We start from the raw sequence: 22,986 nt of genomic DNA, 5'->3' as shown, positions 1-22,986 counted from the left end.
TGGAAGACCCTACAAAGGACTGTGAGAACAGCTAAGAGGATCATAGGGGTCTCCCTACCATCCATTGAGGACCTTTACGAGGAGCGCTGCATATGCAGGGTAAGGTAATAATGGGGGACAAAGAAAAGTACTTAAGTACTTTGCATGAGTCTTCACTGTGGAAGATTCTAGGTGTGTGCCAGAGGTCCCTGAGTGTCAGGGAGCAGGAGAGAGTGCTGTTGCTATTATAAAGGGAAAAGTGCTAGACAAACTGAAAGGTCTTAAGGTGGATAAGTCACCTGGGCCAGATGGGCTACATCCCAGAGTCCTGAGAGAGGTTGCTGAAGAGATAACGGATACATGGTCCCGGAGGACTGGAAGATCGCAAATGTCACACCACTCTTTAAGAAGGGAGGAAGATAAAATAAAAGAAATCTTTAGCCAGTTAGCCTGACCTCAGTGGTGGGAGTCTACTATAAAGGATGAGTTTTCGGGGTACTTGGAGACCAATGGTATAATAAGTCAAAGTCAGCATGGTTTCGGTAAAGGGAAATGTTGTCTGACAAATCTTTTGGAATGCTTTAAAGAAGTTACAAGCAGGGTGGACAAAGGAGAGGCAGTGGATGTCATTTCCTTAGATTTTCAGCTGTGCAACAGTCTGCTGCCCACAACTGGCAGCCTAGCGGCAGCTGTACAACATCTGGCTGCCAAACAAACCCCGTTTCACACTTCCACCAACATACATTGAATGTGTGCATGAAAAAAGATTTGCAGTTTGATTTGGATGTAAATTAGACCCATTGTTAAAAGCATGATGGTTGTACTTCGCTTTGAAAATTTTTATTTTGTTGCATCATTAAAAAGCTAGAATCATTCTGAGGCATTATCAATTTCTAATATTAGGAACCTTCTGCCTGGGAAATTCTTGTGTTTAATTTACCTTTGCTGTTAAACAGATTAAAGATTTCTCCACTTTGCCAGATCATGTCAACTAGAGAAATCATTTAAAAGCAAAACTGAGCCAAACTCCTATAACTTGGCATTGTTTTATTGAGAAATTTTGATGGTTTGGCATCTGCCTTACATGGCTCAGTTTCCCAGAGCTGTTGCAAAACTCACCTATTCCACTGTAAAATTTATTATGCTACTATATAACTTCTATTTATAAAGTGAATTTAAAGTATGTTGCTGTATAAATGGAAGCAAGTCTAGCACCATTACAATCCCCACTGCGCTGGATTGTTGTGTTTTACTGACTGGGTTTGCCTCAAGTAAAGGCTAATTCAGCCAAAACTCCATATTGATTTTGCCAGCCTCTTGAAGGTTTACCATCTCTGTGGAATGGAATAGGGGCATCCTTCCTGTTCAAAAACAAATGCCTCTGGAAGATTTGATGGTATGGTGGCTTAGGCTGTGCATTCATGAAATTTGCATTAACATGATTAATCTTTAGTTGAGAAAAGAATAATTTTAAGGAAAGTTAATTAACACTGGCAAAGGATGTGGATAGCTGTTTATGGAAAAGAAAATCTTTGACCTGTCGGAGGGGTTAACTTTACTCACCCCAATGCTAAACTGAACACAACCAATGGACTCACTTTCAAGGACTCTTCATCTCATATTCTCAATTTTTAAGCTTGCTTGCTTGTTTATTTATTTAGTACATTGGTTGTTTGACCTTGTGTGCAGTATTTCATTGATTCTTTGTGTTTCTTTGCACTTACTGTGAATGCCTGCAAGAAAATGAATCTCAGGGTTGCATATGGTGCCATGTATGTACTTTGATAACTTACTTTGAACTTTGAAACCAATTACCAAATTTTTTTAAAAAATTGGGAGCAATTAGAATTTCTCCATGGAAGTCTGAAGTTAACTGAAGAAATTTCCAAGGACAAGTGTTGGAGAGCAAGGACTGACATACTACAATAAAGTCTCAGAACTTCAGGATTCTTGATCAAGAATGACCAGTTTTAAAGATATATATTAGCTCTATTTATCGTGTTCATCGAAACGTAGCAATCCACAGTGAAATGCTTCCCTTGTGTCAAAGACCAACACAGTGCGCTGAGGGCAGCCTACGAGTGTTGCTTTGCTTCTAGAATGATTACAGCTTAGTAACCCCAACCTGTATGTTTTTGGAATATGAGAGGAAACTAGAGGGCTGACAGAAAGCCACATAGTCACAGTGAAAATGTGCAAACACATTACAGCTAGCTACAGGAATTTAACTTTGAGCTTCCAATCAGTCACTGATGCTGTAAGAGGATTACATTAGCCACTGCTGTACCAGAAGTTATCGTTGTAACATTGAACAATGTCACTGGAGAAACATTGAAGCTAGTGGATACGGAAGTGTTTTATTCAACACAATGACGGACTGTTTTGGGAAGAGGTCCATTTGATCCAATATTACATGACATTTTAGATGCAAAAGATCAAGGGTAACAGCAGAACAATTTTATAGTTACAATGCTTCCTTTGAATTACATATATTTTTCACACACCACCTCCTTCGGACCCACACTTCAGATACCCAAAGTGAATGTTAATCAGCATTGTCTGGTTTTTGATCAATTGGTGTCCACAGCTCCAGGAAAAATGTTGTTCAGGGCTGCTTTTTAAATTTAATCTACATTCCATGTTCATGTCTGAAGAATGGCTGCTGTCAAACTTAATATCTGTTATATCCTCTAACTCCAGAATGCACCCTAACAGTACATTGAGTTGAAGTGTTTGTGAATGACTGATGACATTGATGGGACTGTTCTGTAACTGCGTGAAGGCTTTCGAGATACATTTTGGGAAAAAAAATTAGAGTATTGTCATATTATTTAACTAATTGAAAACCAAACAGGGTCTAGTGCTTTCCAGCGTGTGTGGGCTTCCAGCTGATACAGGTGTTGATTTTAACCAATATTTTGATGTCAAACTCTGCCATCTTATCAGAGATAATGCCTAGGCACATCTCGTCCAGTGGTACATATACTCAACTCTTGTCATCCATTCCTCCTGATTGGTTAGTCCTCAACCAATCAGGTTTCCACTGCCCCAGATAGAAATAAAAATTAATGGCTTAGTTGATATCTTAATTTAGAATAAAGCAGTTGTTGAACATTGAGTAGGTATTATGTCTGACGCTTTCATAGCTGTAGACCTGTTTACTGCACAGAAAAGGAATACGTCCAAGAGGCTTGGCTGTTACAGTGGTATAGCAACTGTCCATGTAATAAACATCCAGTTGGCAGTGAAGCCCTTACTCTGTTCAAAAACAAATGACTATGAAAGGTTTGATTGTATGCTGGCTTAGGCTACGCGTTCATACAATCTGTATTAACATGATATTTTTTTTCTTTTTTATTTGCACAGTTTATTGTCTTTTATGCATTGGTTGTTTGACCATCTTGTGTGCTGAATTTCATTGATTATATTGTGCTTCTTTATATTTACTGTATATACCCACAGGAAAATGAATCTCAGTGTTGTATGTGGGACTCGTACTTACTTTGATAATTTACTTTGAACTTTGAAACCAATGACCAAATTTAAAAATTACAGTTGTGAGAAAGAACGACAGTGGCTATATCTCATTGGGAGTATGTCTCCAAAGATACTGGCAAATTTCTACAGATGTACCATGGAGCACATTCTATCTGGTTGAAACACCATCTGGTATGGAGGGGCCTCTGCACAGGGACTGGAAAAAGCTGCAGAAAGTTGAAACTCAGCCAGCTCCATCATGGGCATTAGACTCCCTAGCATTGATCATATCTTCAAAAGTTGATGCCTCAAAAAGATGTCATCCTTCATTAAGGACCACCCTCACCCAGGACATGCCCTCTTATTGTTACCATTGCAGAGGAGGTACCGAGGCCTGATGACATGCTCTGCCAGCAGATTTTTTTTTTATTAAACTTTTTTTATTGTGTTTTCAAGTAATTACAGAATAAAAGTGTATGAAAAAGAAAATGTATATTACCCATCCCCCCCTCCCCTTAACCCCTCCCCCCTAACATCCCTATAGAAATAAAAAGAAGAAAGAAAGAAAAAAAAAGAAAGAATGCCTGGATATTGGAAGATCCCCACATGCTCCATGGAGTTCGTAATAACTTTAGTATATATATTTATTTCTTTCCCCAAGTGACCAATTATTTCATCTTCGGAGCACCTATATATTTAATCCTATCTTTTGTAAATAAGGGCGCCAAATTTTCAAAAATGTTTCATATTTATCTCTTAAATTATAAGTAATTTTTTCAAGTGGAATACAGCCATAAATTTCTTTCTTCCAACGATCTATACTTAAATATGTATCCAATTTCCAAGTAACTGCAATAGCCTTTTTGGCTACTGCCAATGCAATTTTTATAAATTCTTTCTGATATTTATTCAATTTGGATATCGGTTTTATCCCTTCAATATCGCCTAGTAAAAGTAATATTGGATTATGTGGAAGTTGTATTCCAATAATTTGTTCCAATAAAACTCTTAAATTTGTCCAAAAAGGTTGAATTTTAGAGCAAGACCAAGTAGAATGTAAAAAAGTACCAATTTCTTGGTTACATCGGAAACACTGATCAGATAAATTTGGGTTTAATTTATTTATTTTTTGTGGTGTAATATATAATTGATGTAAAAAATTGTATTGCACTAATCTTAATCGGACATTTATTGTATTTGTCATACTCTCAAGACATAGTCTTGACCAATTTTTTTCTTCAATTTTAATATTCAAGTCACTTTCCCATTTTTGTCTTGACTTATGGACTCCTTTTTTAATTGCCTGTTTTTGAATCAAATTATACATACAAGAGATAAATTTTTTAATCTTTCCTTTTTGAATTAAAGTTTCTATTTCATTAGATTTCGGCAATAACATTGTTTGACCTAATTTTTCTCTTAAATAAGCCCTTAGTTGAAAGTAACAAAGAAGAGTGTTGTTTGATACTTTATACTTATTCTTTAATTGATCGAATGACATTAATATACCTCCTTCAAAACAATCTCCTATATATCTAATCCCTTTTTGAAACCAATTATATAAAGATTGATTATCCATTGTAAAAGGAATAAGTCTATTTTGAATTAAAGATCTCTTTGCTAATAAGGATTTCTTTGTCTCATCGTCAACATTTATCTTATTCCATAAGTCAATGAAATGTTTTAATATAGGAGATTCTTTCTTTTCCCGTATCCATTTAGATTCCCATTTATATATAAAATCTTCTGGTGTGTTTTCTCCTATTTTATCTAGTTCTATTCTAATCCATGCCGGTCTATATTTCTCAAAAAAAGATGCAATAAATCTAAGTTGATTTACTTTATAATAATTCTTAAAATTTGGAAGTTGTAACCCTCCTAGATCAAATTTCCATGTCAATTTTTCCAACGATATTCTTGACATCTTACCTTTCCAAAGAAACTTCCTCACAAATTTATTTAGCTCTTGAAAAAACTTCTGGGGTAATTGTACTGGTAGTGATTGAAATAAGTATTGTAGTCTAGGGAATATATTCATTTTTATGGAAAACCCTTCTGCATAGCACCATCCAGAGACAGAGAAGCAGCTTCAGCGGCAGGTTGTTATCAATGCAATGCTCCTCAGTCAGGATGAAGAGATCATTACTCCCCAATGCCATTCGGCTTTACAATTCAACCGCCAGGGGTAAGATATGTTAAAGTGCCGGGGTTAGGACTGAGCTTAAGTTACCATTCAATGTATTTTAGTAAACTATTTAAGAACTTTTTAAAAGCTATTTATTAATGCTTTTTGAGAGGGTGATTTTAGATGCATATCATATTTATACTGAGTTAAGTATTGTATGTACCGTAGATTCCGGACTACAGAGCGCACCTGATTAAAAGCCGCTGGCTCTAATTTTAGAAAGAAAATCAATTTTTTACTTGTACAGGCCGCACCGGATTTTCGGCCGCAGGTGTCCCACGTTGTAATATGAGATATTTACACAGAAAGATATTACACGTGAGGATTTTTTAACTTTTAATTAAATCCATATGGTAACATAAACAAATACATATTGCAAATGCTTTTTTTCGAACCGTGCCTGTAACGCGGTTACTTTTAAATATACGTTGCGTATACTTTTTTACTGAACAACATTCCAATATCTCCTAACGACTGGTAAAAAATATATATACTGCAGCCTACCAGGAAAAGTTATTGATCGCCTTTAACTTAAAAGCAGCGTTCGCTCAGATCCAATGCCGCTCGCGTAATGCGCTCCCCCCCTCCTTCCCGTTTATCGCAAACGGCATTTTTCCCACAAGACGCGGCGAAACCGGGTGTGACGTCATAGCATCCCGCGATGTAGTACAGAAAACAAATATAGTTAAAACACTTCTAACTTTAACTAGAAAATGAATTACTAAGCGAAAATATTATAAACTAAATAACTGCCATAAAGGCAGCACAATGCTTTTCTTCGAGTGTTTTCCATGTTGATGAGGGTGAGTACAAATGACTGATTTACAATAATTTAATTGTGAAAGTGCGCTTGATTTATCGTACAATTTCATTGGACCTCTGTGAACTACTCATCAATTTTATTGGTCTACTGTTACGAGGCAAAATGTTTTTGGCGGCATGAAAAAAATCATTAATTAGCCGCACCGTATTAAAGGCCGCAGAGTTCAAAGCTGTTCAAAATGTGGGGAAAAAGTAGCGGCTTATAATCCGACATCTACGGTAATTAGTTTTGCTACAATAAGTGTATCTATCTATCTACTAATGTTATTGGTAATACCATCCATTTATCAAGATCTTCTTGAATTTTTTTCAATAGTGGTAAATAATTTAATTTGTATAAGTTCTTTATGTCATTATCAACTCTTATACCTAAATATTTTATACCATTTGCCGGCCATCTAAATTGGGTTATTAATCGACATTGACTATAATCTCCTTTAGTAAGAGGTAAAATTTCACTTTTATCCCAATTTATTTTATAACCTGATATTTTCCCATATTCTTCTAATCTATAGGATAATTTACGCAACGAGTGCAATGGATTTGTTAGATAAAGCAGAACATCATCAGCAAATAAGTTAATCTTATATTCTTCCTGATTAACTCTGAAACCCTTAATGTCTGGGTCCATTCTAATCAATTCAGCTAATGGCTCTATCGCCAACACAAATAAAGCAGGTGATAATAGACAACCTTGCCTAGTTGACCTTGTTAACTGAAATGGTGTTGAAATTTGACCATTTGTCACTACTTTAGCTTTGGGATTAGTATTTAAGGTTTTAATCCATTTTATAAAAAATACTCCTAATCCATATTTTTCCAATACCTTAAATAAAAAATCCCATTCCAATCTATCAAATGCTTTTTCTGCATCTAAAGCAACTGCCACACTCATTTCCTCCCTCTTTTGCGCTAAATGAATTATACTAAATAACTGGGTTACATTATCTGCCGATTGTCTATTTTTAATAAATCCTGTTTGATCCATATGTACTAATTTTGGTAAGCATTTAGATAATCTATTAGATAAGATTTTTGCTATTATTTTATAATCAGTGTTTAATAAAGAAATAGGTCTATATGATGTTGGCTTTAAAAGATCTCTATCTTTTTTTGGCAATACTATTAAAATAGCTGTCGAAAAAGATTCTGGAAGTTTATGCGTTCTTTCCGCTTGGTGTATTAACTCCATAAAAGGAGGAATTAATAAATCTTTAAACTTTTTATAGAATTCAGGCGGAAAACCATCTTCTCCTGGAGATTTATTACTTTGAAATGATCCTAGGGCTTCTTCGACCTCTTTCAATGTAAAAGGCATATCTAATCTCTCCTGTTCTTCCGTATTTAATTTTGGAAGAGTTATTTGTGATAAAAACCTTTCTATCTTGACATTGTCATTTTGTGATTCTGATTTATACAACTCAGAATAAAAATTCTTAAAAGCTTCATTAATTTCTAAAGGTTTATAAGTAATTTTATTTACTCTTGTTCAAATTGCATTTATTGTTTTAGAAGTCTGTTTTTAACTGCCATGCAAGAACCTTATGTGATCTTTCACCTAGTTCATAATATCTCTGTTTAGTTCTCATAATTGCTTTTTCTGTTCGATATGTTTGGAGTGTATTATATTGTAACTTTTTATTAATAAGTTGTCTTCGTTTTTCTTCTGTCATATTTCTTTGAGATTCTTTTTCTAATTTTGTAATCTCTTTTTCCAATTGATCTATTTCTATCATATATTCCTTCTTAATTTTAGAAGTATAACTTATTATCTGACCTCTCAAATATGCCTTCATTGCTTCCCACACTATAAATTTCTCATCAACTGAATGTGAATTTATATCTAAAAAGAACTGAATCTGCTTTCTCATAAAATCACAAAAATCTTGACGTTTTAATAATATTGAATTAAATCTCCACCTATAAATTGATTCCTCTTTATCTATCATTATCATTGTCATTATTAAAGGAGAAAGATCTGACAATATTGACATATCTGACATGCTCTGCCAGCAGATTTCTGAAGGGACAATGAACCAACCCATGATCACTACCTTCTCTGCTCTATTTTTCTCTCTTTTTGCACTACTTATTGAATTTAATATATATATTTCTTTTTATAATTTACAGGTTTTTGTGTTGATTTGTACTGCTACTGCAAAACAACAAATTTCATGACGTTATGCCACTGATATTAAATCTGATTCTGATTCTGAACTATTCTGTTAAGCCATTATTCTTCTTAAGGTAGAGCATGTGTAATATGTAAACTGCTATATTGGTCAGTGTATCTCCTGCATTAAGTTACCAGTATTATGGAGCATCTTATCATCAAGCCACCAGAATGTACAGTGGTTTGTGAATCCTTACAACTTTCTCTACTTCTGCATAAATATGATATCAGATCTTAACACAAATCCTAAAACTAGAGAAAGAGAACCCAATTCAATAAACATACTTGTTCATTTATTTGTTAAGAAAGATCACCCAATATTACATGTATTTGTTTGAAAAGTATGTGAACCTTTGCTTTCAGTAATGGGTGTGACCCCCTTGTATAGCAATAACTTTAACCATATAACCATATAACCATATAACAATCACAGCACGGAAACAGGCCATTCCGGCCCTCCTAGTCCGTGCCGAACTCTTAATCTCACCTAGTCCCACCTACCCGCACTCAGCCCATAACCCTCCACTCCTTTCCTATCCATATACCTATCCAATTTTACCTTAAATGACACAACTGATCTGGCCTCTACTACTTCTACAGGAAGCTCATTCCACACAGCTATCACTCTCTGAGTAAAGAAATACCCCCTCGTGTTTCCCTTAAACTTTTGCCCCCTAACTCTCAAATCATGTCCTCTCGTTTGAATCTCCCCTACTCTCAATGGAAACAGCCTATTCACGTCAACTCTATCTATCCCTCTCAACATTTTAAATACCTCGATCAAATCCCCCCTCAACCTTCTACGCTCCAATGAAACGCTTCAACCAAACATTTCCGGTAACTGTTGATCAGTCCTGCACATCAGCTTGGATGTATTTTAGACCTTTCCACCTTATACAACTGCTTCATCTCTGGGATGTTGGTGCCCCAAACCATGATGCTCCTTCCACCATGTTTCGCAGCTGGGATGAGTTTGTGTCTCTTTTCTTCAATACATGGTGTGCATTTCTACCAAAAAAAAGTTCGACTTTTGTTTTATGTGTTCACAGAACATTGTCCATTGTCCCAGAAGTGTTGTAGAGCATCCAGGTGGTCTTTTGCAAACTTGAGACATGCACCAATGTTTTTTGGAGAGCAGTGGTTTCCTCCATTGTGTCCTTCCATGAACACCATTCTTATTCAGTGCTTTTCTTATAGTGGACACTTGAACAGAGACCTTAGCAAGTTCTATAGATTTTAGCAGGTCTTTTGCTGTTACCCTTGGGTTCTTTTTCACCTTCTTTAGCATTGCACGTTGTGCTCTTGGTGAGATCTTTGCAGGACACCACCCCTGGGGAAAACAGCAACAGTACTGAATTTCCTCCACTTGTAGTCATTTCCCTTACCATGGACTGATGAACACTCTGTTCTTTAGAAATGCTTTTGTACCCTTTTTCCAGCTTCATGCTTCTCTACTATTCTTCTAAGGTCCTCTGAAAGTTGTTTTGATGGAGGCATAGTACACGTTAACAAATCTTTCTTGAGAACTACAGCGTGGGACCATCCCTGGAGGTCGGGACCGGTGCCGGGGTCCCTACCTTGTCCCGCAACCTCATTAGCACCGCTGATGGAGTTTCTTCAGGCCTCTGCTACGAACTCGCCTGGGACCGTCAGGGAGGGCGCCATAGACCAATTCCGCTGAGGAGGTGTCCAGGTCCTCCTCGGGGGCTGTGCAGATGCCCAGTAGGACCCAGGGAAGCTCATCTGTCCAGTTGGGGCCCCTGAGGCGCGCCATCAGGGCCGACTTGAGATGCCGGTGGAATCGCTCTACCAAACTGTTGGACTGGGAATGGTACATTATGGTGTGATGCAGCTGGGTGCCCAGGAGCTGTGCCAGTGTTTTCCACAAACCAGACGTGAACTGCGCCCCTCTGTCGGAGATGATGTCCGTTGGGAGGCCGAACCTGATGATCCAGTTTGCAATGAGCGTCCTGGCGCAGGACTCAGTGGACGTGTCTGCCAGCGGTACGGCTTCCAGTCATCTGGTGAACCTGTCTACCATGGTAAAGATATACCTGGTGCCCCGGGAGATTGGCAGGGGGCCGACGATGTCCACGTGGATGAGTTGGAACCTCCTGTGCGTTGGCTGGAACTGCTGGAGGGGAGCCTTCACGTGTCGCTGGACTTTAGCGGTCTGGCAGTGCACGCAGGTCCTGGCCCAGTGTCTGACCTGTTTGTGCAAACCGTGCCAGACAAATCTGTCCGCTACCAGCTTAATGGATGCCAGATGGACAGGTGGGCCAGGTTGTGCAGCGTGTCGAACACCCGGTGCCTCCATGCTGCTGGTACCACCGGTCGGGGTTTGCCGGTAGACACGTCACACAGGAGTCGATCCGCTGCCCGGCTTATGGAGAACTGGAGCCCCGAAACGGTGGTGCGGTAAGCCGGGATCTCGGTGTTGGACCGTTGTGCTTCCGCCAGTGCTGCATAGTCTATTTCTGAGGACGATAGGCCTACTGAGTGGAGGCAGGGGCGAGACAGTGTGTCGGTGACGATGTTGTTCTTCCCTGCGTTGTGGCAGACGTCCGTGGTGAATTCTGAAATAAAGGACATGTGCCTCCGCTGCCGAGCCGACCATGGGTCCGATACCTTGGCCAGTGCGAAGGTGAGGGGCTTGTGGTCCATATACACAGTGAACTCCCTTCCCTCGAGCAAGTACCGGAAATGCTGGACAGCCAGTTAGAGCGCCAACAACTCTGTCGAAAGCGCTGTACTTCACCTCTAATGGCTGAAGAAAGTGAGTGCTTGCCACTGGTCCTCGACGAGCTGCTCCAGGACTCCGCCTACGGCCGTGTCGGAAGCATCGACTGTGAGTGCCGTGGGTACATCGACTCTCGGGTGAAGGGGGAGGGCTGCCTTTGCCAGCGCCTCCTTGGTCTGCTCGAACGCCTCCGTGGACTCCGCGTCCCATGTCACTTCTTTGGCCTTGCCGGCCATCAGGCTGAACAAGGGTCTCATGATTTATGCCACTGCCAGAACGAACTGATGATAAAAGTTGACCATCCCTACGAACCCCTGCAGGCCCTTGACCGTGCTGGGCTTGGGGAACTGGCGGATGGCCTGGACCTTGTCCAGTAGGGGAACTGCGCCATGTCGGTTGACTCTGTGGCCCAAGAAGTCGATCTCCGTTAGCCCGAACTGGCACTTCGCCAGATTGATTGCCAGTCCGTGGTTGCTCAGGCGTTGGCAGAGCTGGCGCAAATGTGCCACGTGCTCTTGGTGCGAACTGCTGGCCACCAGGATATCGTCCAAGTAAATGAAAACGAAATCCAGGCTCTGTCCCACAAAGTCCATGAGCCTTTAGAAAGTTTGGGCTGAATTCTTGAGACCGAAAGGCATCGTCAGGAATTCAAACAAGCCAAATGAGGTGATGAGGGCTGTCTTGGACATGTTGTTGGGGTGCACTGGGATCTGATGGTATCCTCTGATCAGGTCGATTTTCGAGAAGATGGTCGCTCCGTGCAGGTTCGCCATGAAGTCCTGGGTGTGGGGTACCGGGTATCTGTCGGCAGTTGTGGCGTTGTTGAGCCTTCTGTAGTCTCCTCAGGGCCTCCATCCTCCTGTGGACTTGAGCACCACGTGCAGCAGGGATGCCCACGGGCTGTCTGAGCAGCGTACGATCCCAGCTCTTCCATCTTACGGAACTCCTCCTTGGCGAGGTGGAGCTTGTCGGGTGGGAGCCTGCGAGCTCAGACGTGCAGTGGCTGTCCTTGCGTGGGGATGTGGTGCTGCACGCTGTGCTTGGGGTCGGCCGTGGAGAACTGCGGGGTAACTATGGAGGGGAATTCCACCAACACCCTGGCGAATTCGTTACCCGAGAGGGTCAAGGAATCCAGGTGGAGGGCCGATAGCTTGGCTTCTCCGAGCTGGAAAGGCTTGAACATCTCGGCGTGGACCAAACGCCGGCCTTTTAGGTCGACCAGGAGGCAGTTGGCTCATGGGAAATCTGCCCCTAGTAGTGGCTGTGACACTGCTGCCAATGTGAAAGTCCAAGTGAAATGGCTGGACCTGAAATGCAGTGAGATAGTTCGCGAGCCGTACATCCGAATACTGGTGCCATTTGCAGTGGTAAGTTTGGGGCCTGGGACCGTGTTACAAGTGTCTATGTTCAAGGGGGGGGGGGGGGGGGATACGCTGACTTCGGCCCCGGTGTCTCCCAGGAAGCACCATCCGAAGTGTCGGTCCCAGAGGGTCAGGAGGCTGTCTCGGTGGCCAGCCATCGTAGCCATTAGCGACGGCTGGCCCTGGCATTTCCCAAAAAGCACATGGTGGACGGCAGCGGCGCGCGCTTGAGCCCCCTCTTTGGTGATAGAAACACCATTGTTCCAAACTTTCATCTTTTCCCCCATGGGTCTCGACGGCTTCGGTTGCAGGGCCTGGGCTTTGGGGCACACGATCGTGGCTAGGCCAATGGAGGCTGCTCCACGTTGCTTGCTCTGCCAAAGGACGTCTGCTTTAGCCGTGACCCCGCGTGGGTCGCTGAAATCCTCACTCGCGAGGAGGAGGCGAATGTTCTGTGGCATTTGCTCAAGGAGCAGCTGTTCAAATAAAAGGCACAGCTTATGACCGTCCATGAGCGCCAGCATATCATTCATGAGCTCGAATGGCGTGCGGTCGCCCAGGCCGTCCATGTGTAGGAGCCGGATGGCCCGTTCGTGGAGGGAGAGTCTGAAGGTACGGATCAGGAGCGCTTTAAGCTTAGTGTACCTGTCCTCTGTTGGTGGCTGGCATAGGAAATCGATGATCTGGCCTGCCGACTCCTGGTCTAGCGTGCTGACCACGTAGTAGTACCGCATGGTGTCGGCTGTAATGTCTCTGATATTGAACTGGGCTTCAGCCTGCTCGAACCAAACGTGGGGATGAGTGGCCCGGAAAGTCGGGAGCTTCAGAGAGACCGCGCTGTGCGAGTTGCTCGAACTCATAGCTGGTTGCTGAGTCGCCGGCTCCAGATGCCGTCTGGAACATCGGGGTCACCAATGTAGTCGCGTGCAGTGCGCTACTAAAGAAACACATGGAGGCAGAGAGAGCTGAACTCGGAATGCCTTTACTGATTCAAAATCGCACGCTTAAATCTTCCCTTCCATGGGCCCCTCTGACCCATGACCCATGACCTAACTATCCCCGGAAGGTCGGCCCTGAGCAGGGACAGCTCCCAATGGCGCTTTGAGTCCCGCGTGTGCAGGCCACCACACCATCATGAAATTTGTTGACTCTGCGGTAGCAGTACAATGTAATACTTAATAGAGAAAAAGCTGTGAATTACAGTAAACATATATATATAAAATAGTTAAATAAATAGTGCAAAAATAAAAATGAAAAGTAGTGAAAAATGGGTTCAATGTCCATTCAGATATCGGATGGCAGAGGGGTAGAAGCTGTTCCTGAATTGTTGAGTATGTGCCTTCAGGCTTCTGTACCTCCTCCCTGGTGGTAACAACAAGAAGAGGGCATGTCCTGAGTGGTGCAGTCAGTCAGAAAGCTCTCCACGGTACATCTTTAGAAATTTTCAAGAGTTTTAGGTGATGTACCAAATCTCTTCAAACTCCTAATTAAATATACTGCTGTCTTGCCTTCTGATAGCTGCATCAATATGCTGGGACCAGGTTATGTCCTCAGAGATGCTAACACCCAGAAACTTGAAATTGCTGACTCTTTCCACTTCTGATCCCTCAGAGGATTGGTGTGTGTTCCCTCATCTTGCCCTTTCTGATGTTCACAATCAGTTACTTCGGTTTTACCGACATTGAGTGTAAGGTTGTTTCTGTGATACCACTCAACTAGCTGATACATCTCACTCCTGTATGCCCTCTCATCACCCTCTGAGATTCGGCCTAAAACGTCAACTGTACTTTTTTTCCATAGATGCTGCCTGGCCTGCTGAGTTCCTCCAGCATTTTGTGTGTAATAATTATTGTGTGTAACAGCAAATTTATAGATGGCATTGAAGTTGTGCCTAGACACAGTCATGGGTGTAGAGAGAGTAGAGCACACATCACTAAGGTACACCAGTATTGGTTATCATTGAGCTGAAGATGTTATTTCCAATCTGCACAGACTGTGGCCAAGAATAATTGAATAAAATATCTCCCAGGTTAGTCTGAGTGTTTCTAATCCATTTGAAATGTGTGGCATTGATACTCATTGTGGCCTAATTTATTTTTTGTATCTACCAGTCAGTTGAGAATTGTGTATGCATTATGAGGAACCTCTCCTACCAAGTCCACAGAGAAGTACCAGGAGCTGACAAGTTTCGTGAACCATTCACCGAGCAACAAACTGGAACCGGGGGTGCGCAGAAGAAAAAGAAAGATGATTCTGGTTGTTTTGGCGGAAAGAAGGCAAAAGGTAAGAATGTGGCAGTGAAATAGAGAAAAGGCTTGCAACTTGTTGCCTCGTGTATCAATGCTTCTACAAGCACATTAGTTGGATTATTAGGAAGATCGGACTGCAAGGAAAAATAAGAGGAAATATTTTTAATTGGAAATAAATATTAGTTTTGCTTGGTCTCAGTTGAAGTGTAGCACAAGTACAAAGATTGCATGTAAACGCATGAAGCTGCAACTCCCACTGGGCCATCCTTGTCTCCCTGTCCAATTATCTCGAAGGCTGTCTTGTTAACTGCCTGTCTCTGTGATATATTATTGCAGCCATGAACAATGGCCAAAAGATTTTTTTTCAGTGTACTGTACAAGTTTGGAAGAGAATGTCTCCCCCCACCCCCCGTGATGGTTCTGGTGATAGCTGTCAAAAACATTCATTTGATACTTTAATGTTTTGTCCTCAATTTGGCATATGGTATCCAAGCTTGTATATTTGTAAAACAATATTAGGATTGGAAACCACTTGAGATAAATCATTCAGCTGACGGCATTGAAATGGAATAGAAAGGTTTAATGTTTTTAAATTGTCATTGCCAAAGGTGACTCTTTTCCCAGTTAGTAAATCTCAAATGCTTTTTTTCATGTGTCATTTGACTGTTCCTTTCTTCTCTGCACTTTTCTTGTTTGCTGTTATACCATTTAGAGGAGTGGTTTAATCAAGGTAAGACGCCTTTCTTTCTGTTGTTGTTTGGCTGATTTTTGTTCCTAAAACAGTTAATTTGTTCAGGTTGATGTGGTGTGTGAGCTATTGTGAATTAATTGAGAATAATTCCAGTATTGTACTTTACTATAACAGTGTGGAAGTTGTACAGTTATGTAAAGTTGGACAACTGATACTTCACTTCAATACATATGTTGGCCTTGAATTGGATTTAATGCAAAATCATTGCTTTTAATTGGGAGCACTTATATCTTGTGACTTGTAACACTCAAATATACAGTAATGTGCAAAACCTTAGGCACATATATTATAATAATTATATAAATGCCACATTATCAGACCTGCCTTTCCCATGAAATGGGTTTACAAACAAGGCACTTGTACAGCCTGGCTATGATGTGACATGCACATATACAGTACATTGCCATCCTACAAAACATGTCAAACCACCTACCGTAGTTTCCTTCCTCCCCATAGCTAGGATGCCTAACACTTTTTTGCACAGTTCTGTAGTAATTTTAACTTGACACTTTATTGAAAACTCTTGAACCATATGGTACTGTACAAAAGTCATTGGTATATATACAGTTGCAAAAAAACTTTGTGAACCCTTTGTAAGTTACCTGGTTTTCTGCATTAATTACTCATAAAATGTGGTCTGATCTTCATCCAAGTCAAAATAATAGGCAAACATAATCTGCCTAAGCTAATAACACACAAACAATTATACTACTTCTTGTCAATATTGAGTACACCTTTTAAACAATCACAGTCTTGGTTCAAAGAAGTATGTGAACCTGTGGGTTAATGCTTTCTACAAAAGCTATTTGGAGTCAGTTGTTGCAATCAATGGATTGTAGAGATGCCTTGCCCTGTAAAAAGGACCCAGAGTCAGATTACTGACGGAGCCTGTACTTCTCAAGAAAGATCTGTTTATGTGCACACTGACTTCATCAAAACAACTTTCGGAGGACCTTAGAAGAAGAACTGTAGAGATGCATGAAGCTGGAAAAGGCTACAGAAGCATTTCTAAAGACCTGAGTGTTCATCAGTCCACAGTAAGGGAATTTGTCTACAATAAATTCAGTCTCCAGAAGTGTGCATTCTTTAAAGATCACACCAAGAGCACAATGTGCAATGCTGAAGGAGGTGAAAAAGAACCCAAGGGGAGCAGCAAAAGATCTGCAGAAATCTCTAGAACTTGCTAAAGTCTCTTTTCATGTGTCCACCATAAGAATAGAGTTCATGGAAGGACACCATGGAGGAAACCACTGCTCTCCAAAAAACATTGCTGCATGTCTCAAGTTTGCAAAAGACCACCTGGATGTTCTACAATACTTCTGGGACAATGTTCTGTGAACAGATAAGACAAAAGTGAAATTGTTTTTTTTAGCAGAAAGACACTGCAGACCAACAGCAAAAACTCATCCCAACTGTGAAGCATGATGGAAGGAGCATCATGGTTTGGGGCTGCTTTGCTGCCTCAGGTCCTGGACAGCTTGCAATCATTGAGGAAGCAATAAATTCAAAATTGTGTCAAGGCATTTTACAAGAGAATGTCAGGGTAGCAGTCAGTCACCTGAAGCTTAATAGAAGTTGGATGATGAAACAAAACAATGATTCAAAACACAAGAGTAAATCAACAACAGTGTTGTTTAAAAAGAAGAAAATTTGTGTTTCAGAATAGCCAAGTCAGATCCCAGACCTTAACCTAATTGAGATGCTGTGGAATGACCTGCAGAGAGCTTTTCATGCAAGATATCCCCGAAATATTGATGGACTGAAACAGTTTTGTATGGAGGAATGGTCTAAAAGTCCTTGCTGTTGTGCAACTCTGATCAGTGGCTACAGGAAATGTTTTTGGAGGTTATTGCTGCTAAAGGGGGTTCTACCAATTATTAGATACAAGAGTTCATACTTTTTTCATTCTGGACTGTGAATGATTAAACAATGTGTTCAGTAAAGACATGAAAAGTACAATTGTTAGTTTAGGCAGAATGTATTTGTCTATTATTGTGGCTTAGATGAAGATCAGACCACATTTTATGAGAAATTAATGCAGAAAATCAGGTAATTGCAAAGGATTCACAAACATTTTTTGCAACTGTATATATACCCAGGACTTTTGTACAGTACTATATAGTTCAAGAGTTTTCAATAAAATGTCAAGTTAAAATTTTTTCTTGTGTTTATATATAAAGAAACAAATTTCATGGCATAAGTGAGTGATGATAAACCTGATTCTGATATGAGTCTCTATTGTGGACTGAGAGTGGGAAGGGGGCAGGGAGTGGGGATCATGGTTGGAAAAGGGGGAAGGGAGAGGGGAGGGAGTCAGAAGCACCAGAGAGACATTCTGTGAGGACCAATAAACCAATTATTTGTAATCACATGACCTTGCCTGGTATCTTAGGGCTGGGTGTGTCTGCACCTGCCCCACCCCCCCCCCACCCCTGGCACTCCTCTGCCATGTGTCCTACACCCCTCCCATGGCGCTCCTCCTTTGCCATTCCCAACATCCTTAGCTCCTGCCAGATTTGCAGACTCACTCCCTGTTACATGTTGACAAAAAATGCCGTGCAAAATTCTTAGGCACCCGAGCTGTAGGTATCTTTTGCACAGTACTGTCTATAAAGCTCCAATTAGACAACTTAATAGTTCACCTCAATGGATATGTCTTCCTTGAATTGGATCTAATGCAAAATCATTGCTTTTAACAAGGAATGCTTGTATTGTGTGACTTGTATAACTCAAATATAAAATTTATGAGGTCATGTGATTGAAGTGTTGAACAGGATTAAAGTAATTACTCATTCCTTTGGGGAAAATGAAATCTAGGCTACGAAGGTGAATTCAGTAAACAGTTCCTTAACACAAGGTATTGTAAACTTCCTTTCCCAAAAAAATAAATGCTCTTTGGCCAGGCATATTGAAAATTTCAAAACATTAATAATTGTGAAATCATGAAAGGATATTGAGATGCATTTCAGCTTTGGTCTACTTTGGAGAAAATTTGAAGGACTAAATAGCATACACTGCCTGTTGTAAACAGGCAAGCAAATGGCCGAGTTAATTACCACTGTATTGTGTCTATGTGTATTTGCTGAGATTTTTGGCATTGATTGTTAAAGTAAGGAAATGCATTACATCAAACGTCGTCATCTGAATGCTTTTGAAAAAAATGTTTGCAATTCAGTGACATCCTGCCTTTGTGTTTCTCCTCCATGCTTAGGCAAAAGGAATGTGGACACTGACAAAAATTTCGATACTTTGGACTTGCCAAAACGGATTGAACCAGTGAAAGGTATCTTGCATACACTAAAATATCCGGGTGCTCTCCTTGCTCTAATGCAGGGGTTCCCAACCTGGGATACTTAATGGTAGGGGTCCATGACATTTAATGAAAAGGTTCGGATCCGCTGCTCTAAAGGATTTAAGTTAGATTTTGCAAGATTCAACCTCTCACACATTTGTACATTATGCATTATTTTAAAATAAGGTTCTTCAGTCGCACCTTAATGTGAATGGAACTTGCTGAATGAATGCCAGGCTATTTCATGACCCTTATTCATCATTTACTGTTGCGATTTATGAACAATATTAAAAGTTCATACCAAATTATGTTAGGAAAAATGTGAAATTTCACTGCAGAAATAACAAATTTCTACAGATGTACAGAAGAGAACATTCCAACTGGCTGGTATGGTGGGGTGGGGTGGGGGGGGGGGCAGGGGTAACTATTGTACAATATCGAAAAAAGCCAAAGAGAGTTGTAAACTTTGTCAGCTCCATCATGGGCATCAGCCTCCATAATATCCAAGACATCTTCGAGGAGCAGTGCCTCAAAAAGGTGGCATCCATGTTTAAGGACCCCCACCACCCAGGACATGCCCTCTTTTCATTGCTACTATCAGGGAAGAGGTGCAGGAGCCTGAAGGCACACACTCAAAGATTCAGAAACAGATTCTTCCTCTCTGTCATCCAATTTCTGAATGGACATGGAATCCATGAACAGTACCTCACTACTTTTGATTTCTATTTTTGCACAATTTATTTAATTTAACCATTTTGGTGAGGAGAGCTTTGCCTGTGATGAACTAGGCTGTATCCACCACTTTCTGTACCCTTTTCTGTTCCATGGGCGTTGTTGTGTACTATGTATGCTATTTGACCTTTGACTAACATCAGTTAAATTTAACACAGACTCATGATAAACCAATTCTGTGTTTGTGAATTCAGCTCTGTTCTGCTTGTTCTTTAATGTTGAAGGTTGTTTTCTAATGAGTATATAACTGTAAGGTTATGTAATGGGGATGAGCCAAAAACAATTTTGCTTCATACTGTTTTGTACATACTTAAATACTTGGTTGCATTTTTAAAGAAATGTATCCAAACAGCAAGGAATATAATACAATGCTTTGAGCAAGCACATAAACCAAATATTGGATTTCAGAGATTGTAGTTGTTGTAATCTCTCTGCTGTTTATTTATTGAGGTACACCGCCCAGTAATCTCCCTAACCTTAATTATAAGACAATTTACAATGACCAGTTAACCTACCAACCAATACACCTTTGGACTGTGGTAGAAACCGGAGTACCCAGAGGAAACCCACGCAGTCACAGGGAGAATGTACAGACTCCTTACGGGCGGCGGGAATTGAACCTGAGTCGCCTCTACTATAAAGCATTGTGCTAACCACTATGCTATTCCTACCTGACAAGTACGACCAAGTAGTATCCTTCAAGTATTCCTTTGAACTGCATTGCTGAAATCATTTACATTTTTTTAAGTCAGAAAGGAGTATCCTAAATCGACCTCTGCTGATTTCATCTGCTTAATGGTTCAAATCAACTAGTTCAATTTAATATCGGAATATCAGAGAATGTATACAACCTGAAATTTTTACACTTCACAGACATCCATGAAACAAGAAACCCCCCCGAAGAATGAATGATAGTAAAATCAGAATCCCACCCCTCCCCTCCCCCACACAAGCATCATCAGGAGCATTGACCCTCCCCCTTCCCCTCCTCCCTGCTTGCACCAGCAGAAGCACTGCCCCCAACCATGCAAGCAATAGCAGGAGTCCCAAAGAGAACTTGACCTACTGTCCATCAAAAAAACTACAGTACATAACCCAGCAGTTTGGTATCTCAGACAGGTTCTCTCTCTCCATCGAGGAATAGAGAGGTCACGTTCCTGCAACAAGAACAGATCAGCGGCTCACTGTCCCGATGTTGCAATCTTCCATACAGTGAGGATTTCGGCAAGGTTATCTGCTCTTGCAGCGGGTAGTTTCAAAAAGGTCAGGTGCTTTCCATATCATCTGGATGTTGTTTTTACAAAAGATGAGCACTGGTTTATAGGAATCATAAAGTGGATCTTGTATTTGCTACGTAAGCATAGAGAATGGGCCTCCTTCAATTATTGTATTCTGTTTACTCCACTGCTTAAGAACAAAAGACTGCTTGGAGTGAATATTAGCTGGAAATAAAACAGTAATAGAGCATAAGATATAAAAGCAGAATTGGGCCACTTTCCCTCTCAGCTCCAATCTCCTGCCTTTTTGCTGTATCCTTTCATGTCCTGACAAATCAAGAATCTTACCAACATCTGCCTTAAATGCACCCAATGGCTTAACATCCACAGCTGCCTGTGGCCACATGATTCACTATTATCTGGCTAAAGAAATCCCTCCTCATCTCTGTTCTAAGTAGATGTTCCTAAATTCTGAGACAGTGTACTCTGGTCTTAGACTCTCCACATCCACTCTATCGAGGCCTTTCAATATTCGATAGTTTTCAATTAAGTCACCTTTCAGTCTTCTGAATTCCAGTTAGTATAAGTCCAAAGCCATCAGACGGTCTTCATATGCCAAGCCTTTCAACCTGGAATCATTTTCATAAGCCACCTTTGAACCCTCTCCAATGTCGGCATATCCTTACTTAGATAAGGGGCCTAAAACTGCTCACAATCCAAGTGAGGCTTTACCAGTGCTTTATAAAACTTCAATATTACATCCTTGCTTTTCGTGGATGCTTTTTTTTTAGCTCAAACAAGGAATGTGGATATTTTACTGGTAAAAATGTTATTTATTGTACAAACCCAATTCTGTATGAAGAAGTGACAAGCATGTTACTCCTTGAACTGCCAAAGTTCTTAAAAATGAAGGTGCATTCATGCTGTAAGCAGAGAGTTCATGTATTTAGATTGAGTATTGCAACTCAACATGGTGTGTGACTGAATTTGAACTAGATGGTACAATTTCTGCCTGCTTTTCTCCTGAGTGGTAGATTGGGGATTTAGGGTGCGCCATTAGAGATTCCTACTGCTTGTTATGCCATTAGCGTTTAGGGAAGCAATGAAGGTCCTCCATCTCTGGTGATGTTCGGGGCTTCTTTCATCATGTCGGTAGCTTCCTTTTGGTTTACTCTACTGACCCTGGTGGAGACCCAGGAATATTGTTGCACTCAGATGTGGAAGGATTCTTCATTGCTGTTTCCGTAACAATTTTGTTTACCAGTCAGGGTTACTAGGTCTGAGCTGAGCCCCTGAACCTGGGAGACCAGTGGACCACTCTTAGACTGGCCTCTACCCTTTGACTTGTTTGGCATGGCTGACCCTAGCAAGATCCAAAGCATAAAGCCCTAACTCCAGCCAGCATAGCTCTCTGGGTCTTTGAGGCAGGTGAGCCTTCAAGCCATGAAGAGGTTATGATCCTCTTGGAGGCCATTAAAAATAGATGAAGCAATCATCTGCAGCACATCTTGTAGACAGCACAAACATGCACTTGTAACCACATCATGTTGGTAATGAGAATGAATTGTCAATTTGGTTATATAAGTTATCAACCAACGATGCAATTGGAACTGAGTTGAGTGGAATAAAATGCAGTGTAATCATTAGAGAAGTTCATGCTTCCCATTTGAAGATGTAGAGAAAGTCATTGATGAGGCAGATGTCATTCATAGCCTGGCAAATTTTGGCATCAAAGTCCTAGAAAGGAGACAGACTTCAGCCACCACAGCTATCATTCTTTCTGCTGTATTTGGTTCTTGTCTCACTTCAGCATATGGAGAGTTTTCTCTACAATTTCTCTGCCTGTTACGTATCTGGTTATTTATTGTATGTCAAGGTATATGCCAGAGTTATTACTTGGCTGGACGCCTGGGTGGCTTTGAAATAGAAATGTTAGCTCCATAGCTGAAATGTTGTGTCCCATTTCCTTGGCTGTAATTCCAAATTCACAAGGAAAACGAAAAAAAAT

At 40.8% G+C, this 22,986-nt stretch overlaps 1 protein-coding gene across 14 annotated transcripts in view; it reads left to right on the top strand.

Annotated features, from left to right (window-relative positions):
• Positions 1-22,986, top strand: part of arvcfb (ARVCF delta catenin family member b) — a 538,706-nt gene that overhangs the window by 429,750 nt on the left and 85,970 nt on the right. For 13 of the 14 annotated variants that reach the window (XR_012099693.1, XM_073051890.1, XM_073051882.1 and 10 more), the window contains 3 exons: positions 14,849-15,020; positions 15,699-15,716; positions 18,949-19,020. Coding sequence is in view for 13 of the 14 variants with exons in the window: in XM_073051890.1 (XP_072907991.1) it covers positions 14,849-15,020; positions 15,699-15,716; positions 18,949-19,020 (262 nt within the window). In the remaining variant the exon portion in view is untranslated. The remainder of the gene's footprint in view (positions 1-14,848; positions 15,021-15,698; positions 15,717-18,948; positions 19,021-22,986) is intronic. The other variant, XM_073051889.1, reaches the window with a different exon arrangement.

Source organism: Hemitrygon akajei, chromosome 7 (assembly GCF_048418815.1).
Source record: "Hemitrygon akajei chromosome 7, sHemAka1.3, whole genome shotgun sequence".
Taxonomy (NCBI): domain Eukaryota; kingdom Metazoa; phylum Chordata; class Chondrichthyes; order Myliobatiformes; family Dasyatidae; genus Hemitrygon; species Hemitrygon akajei.
The sequence above is the reverse complement of the archived record's forward strand: the minus strand, read 5'-3'. Positions and strand labels throughout refer to the sequence as shown.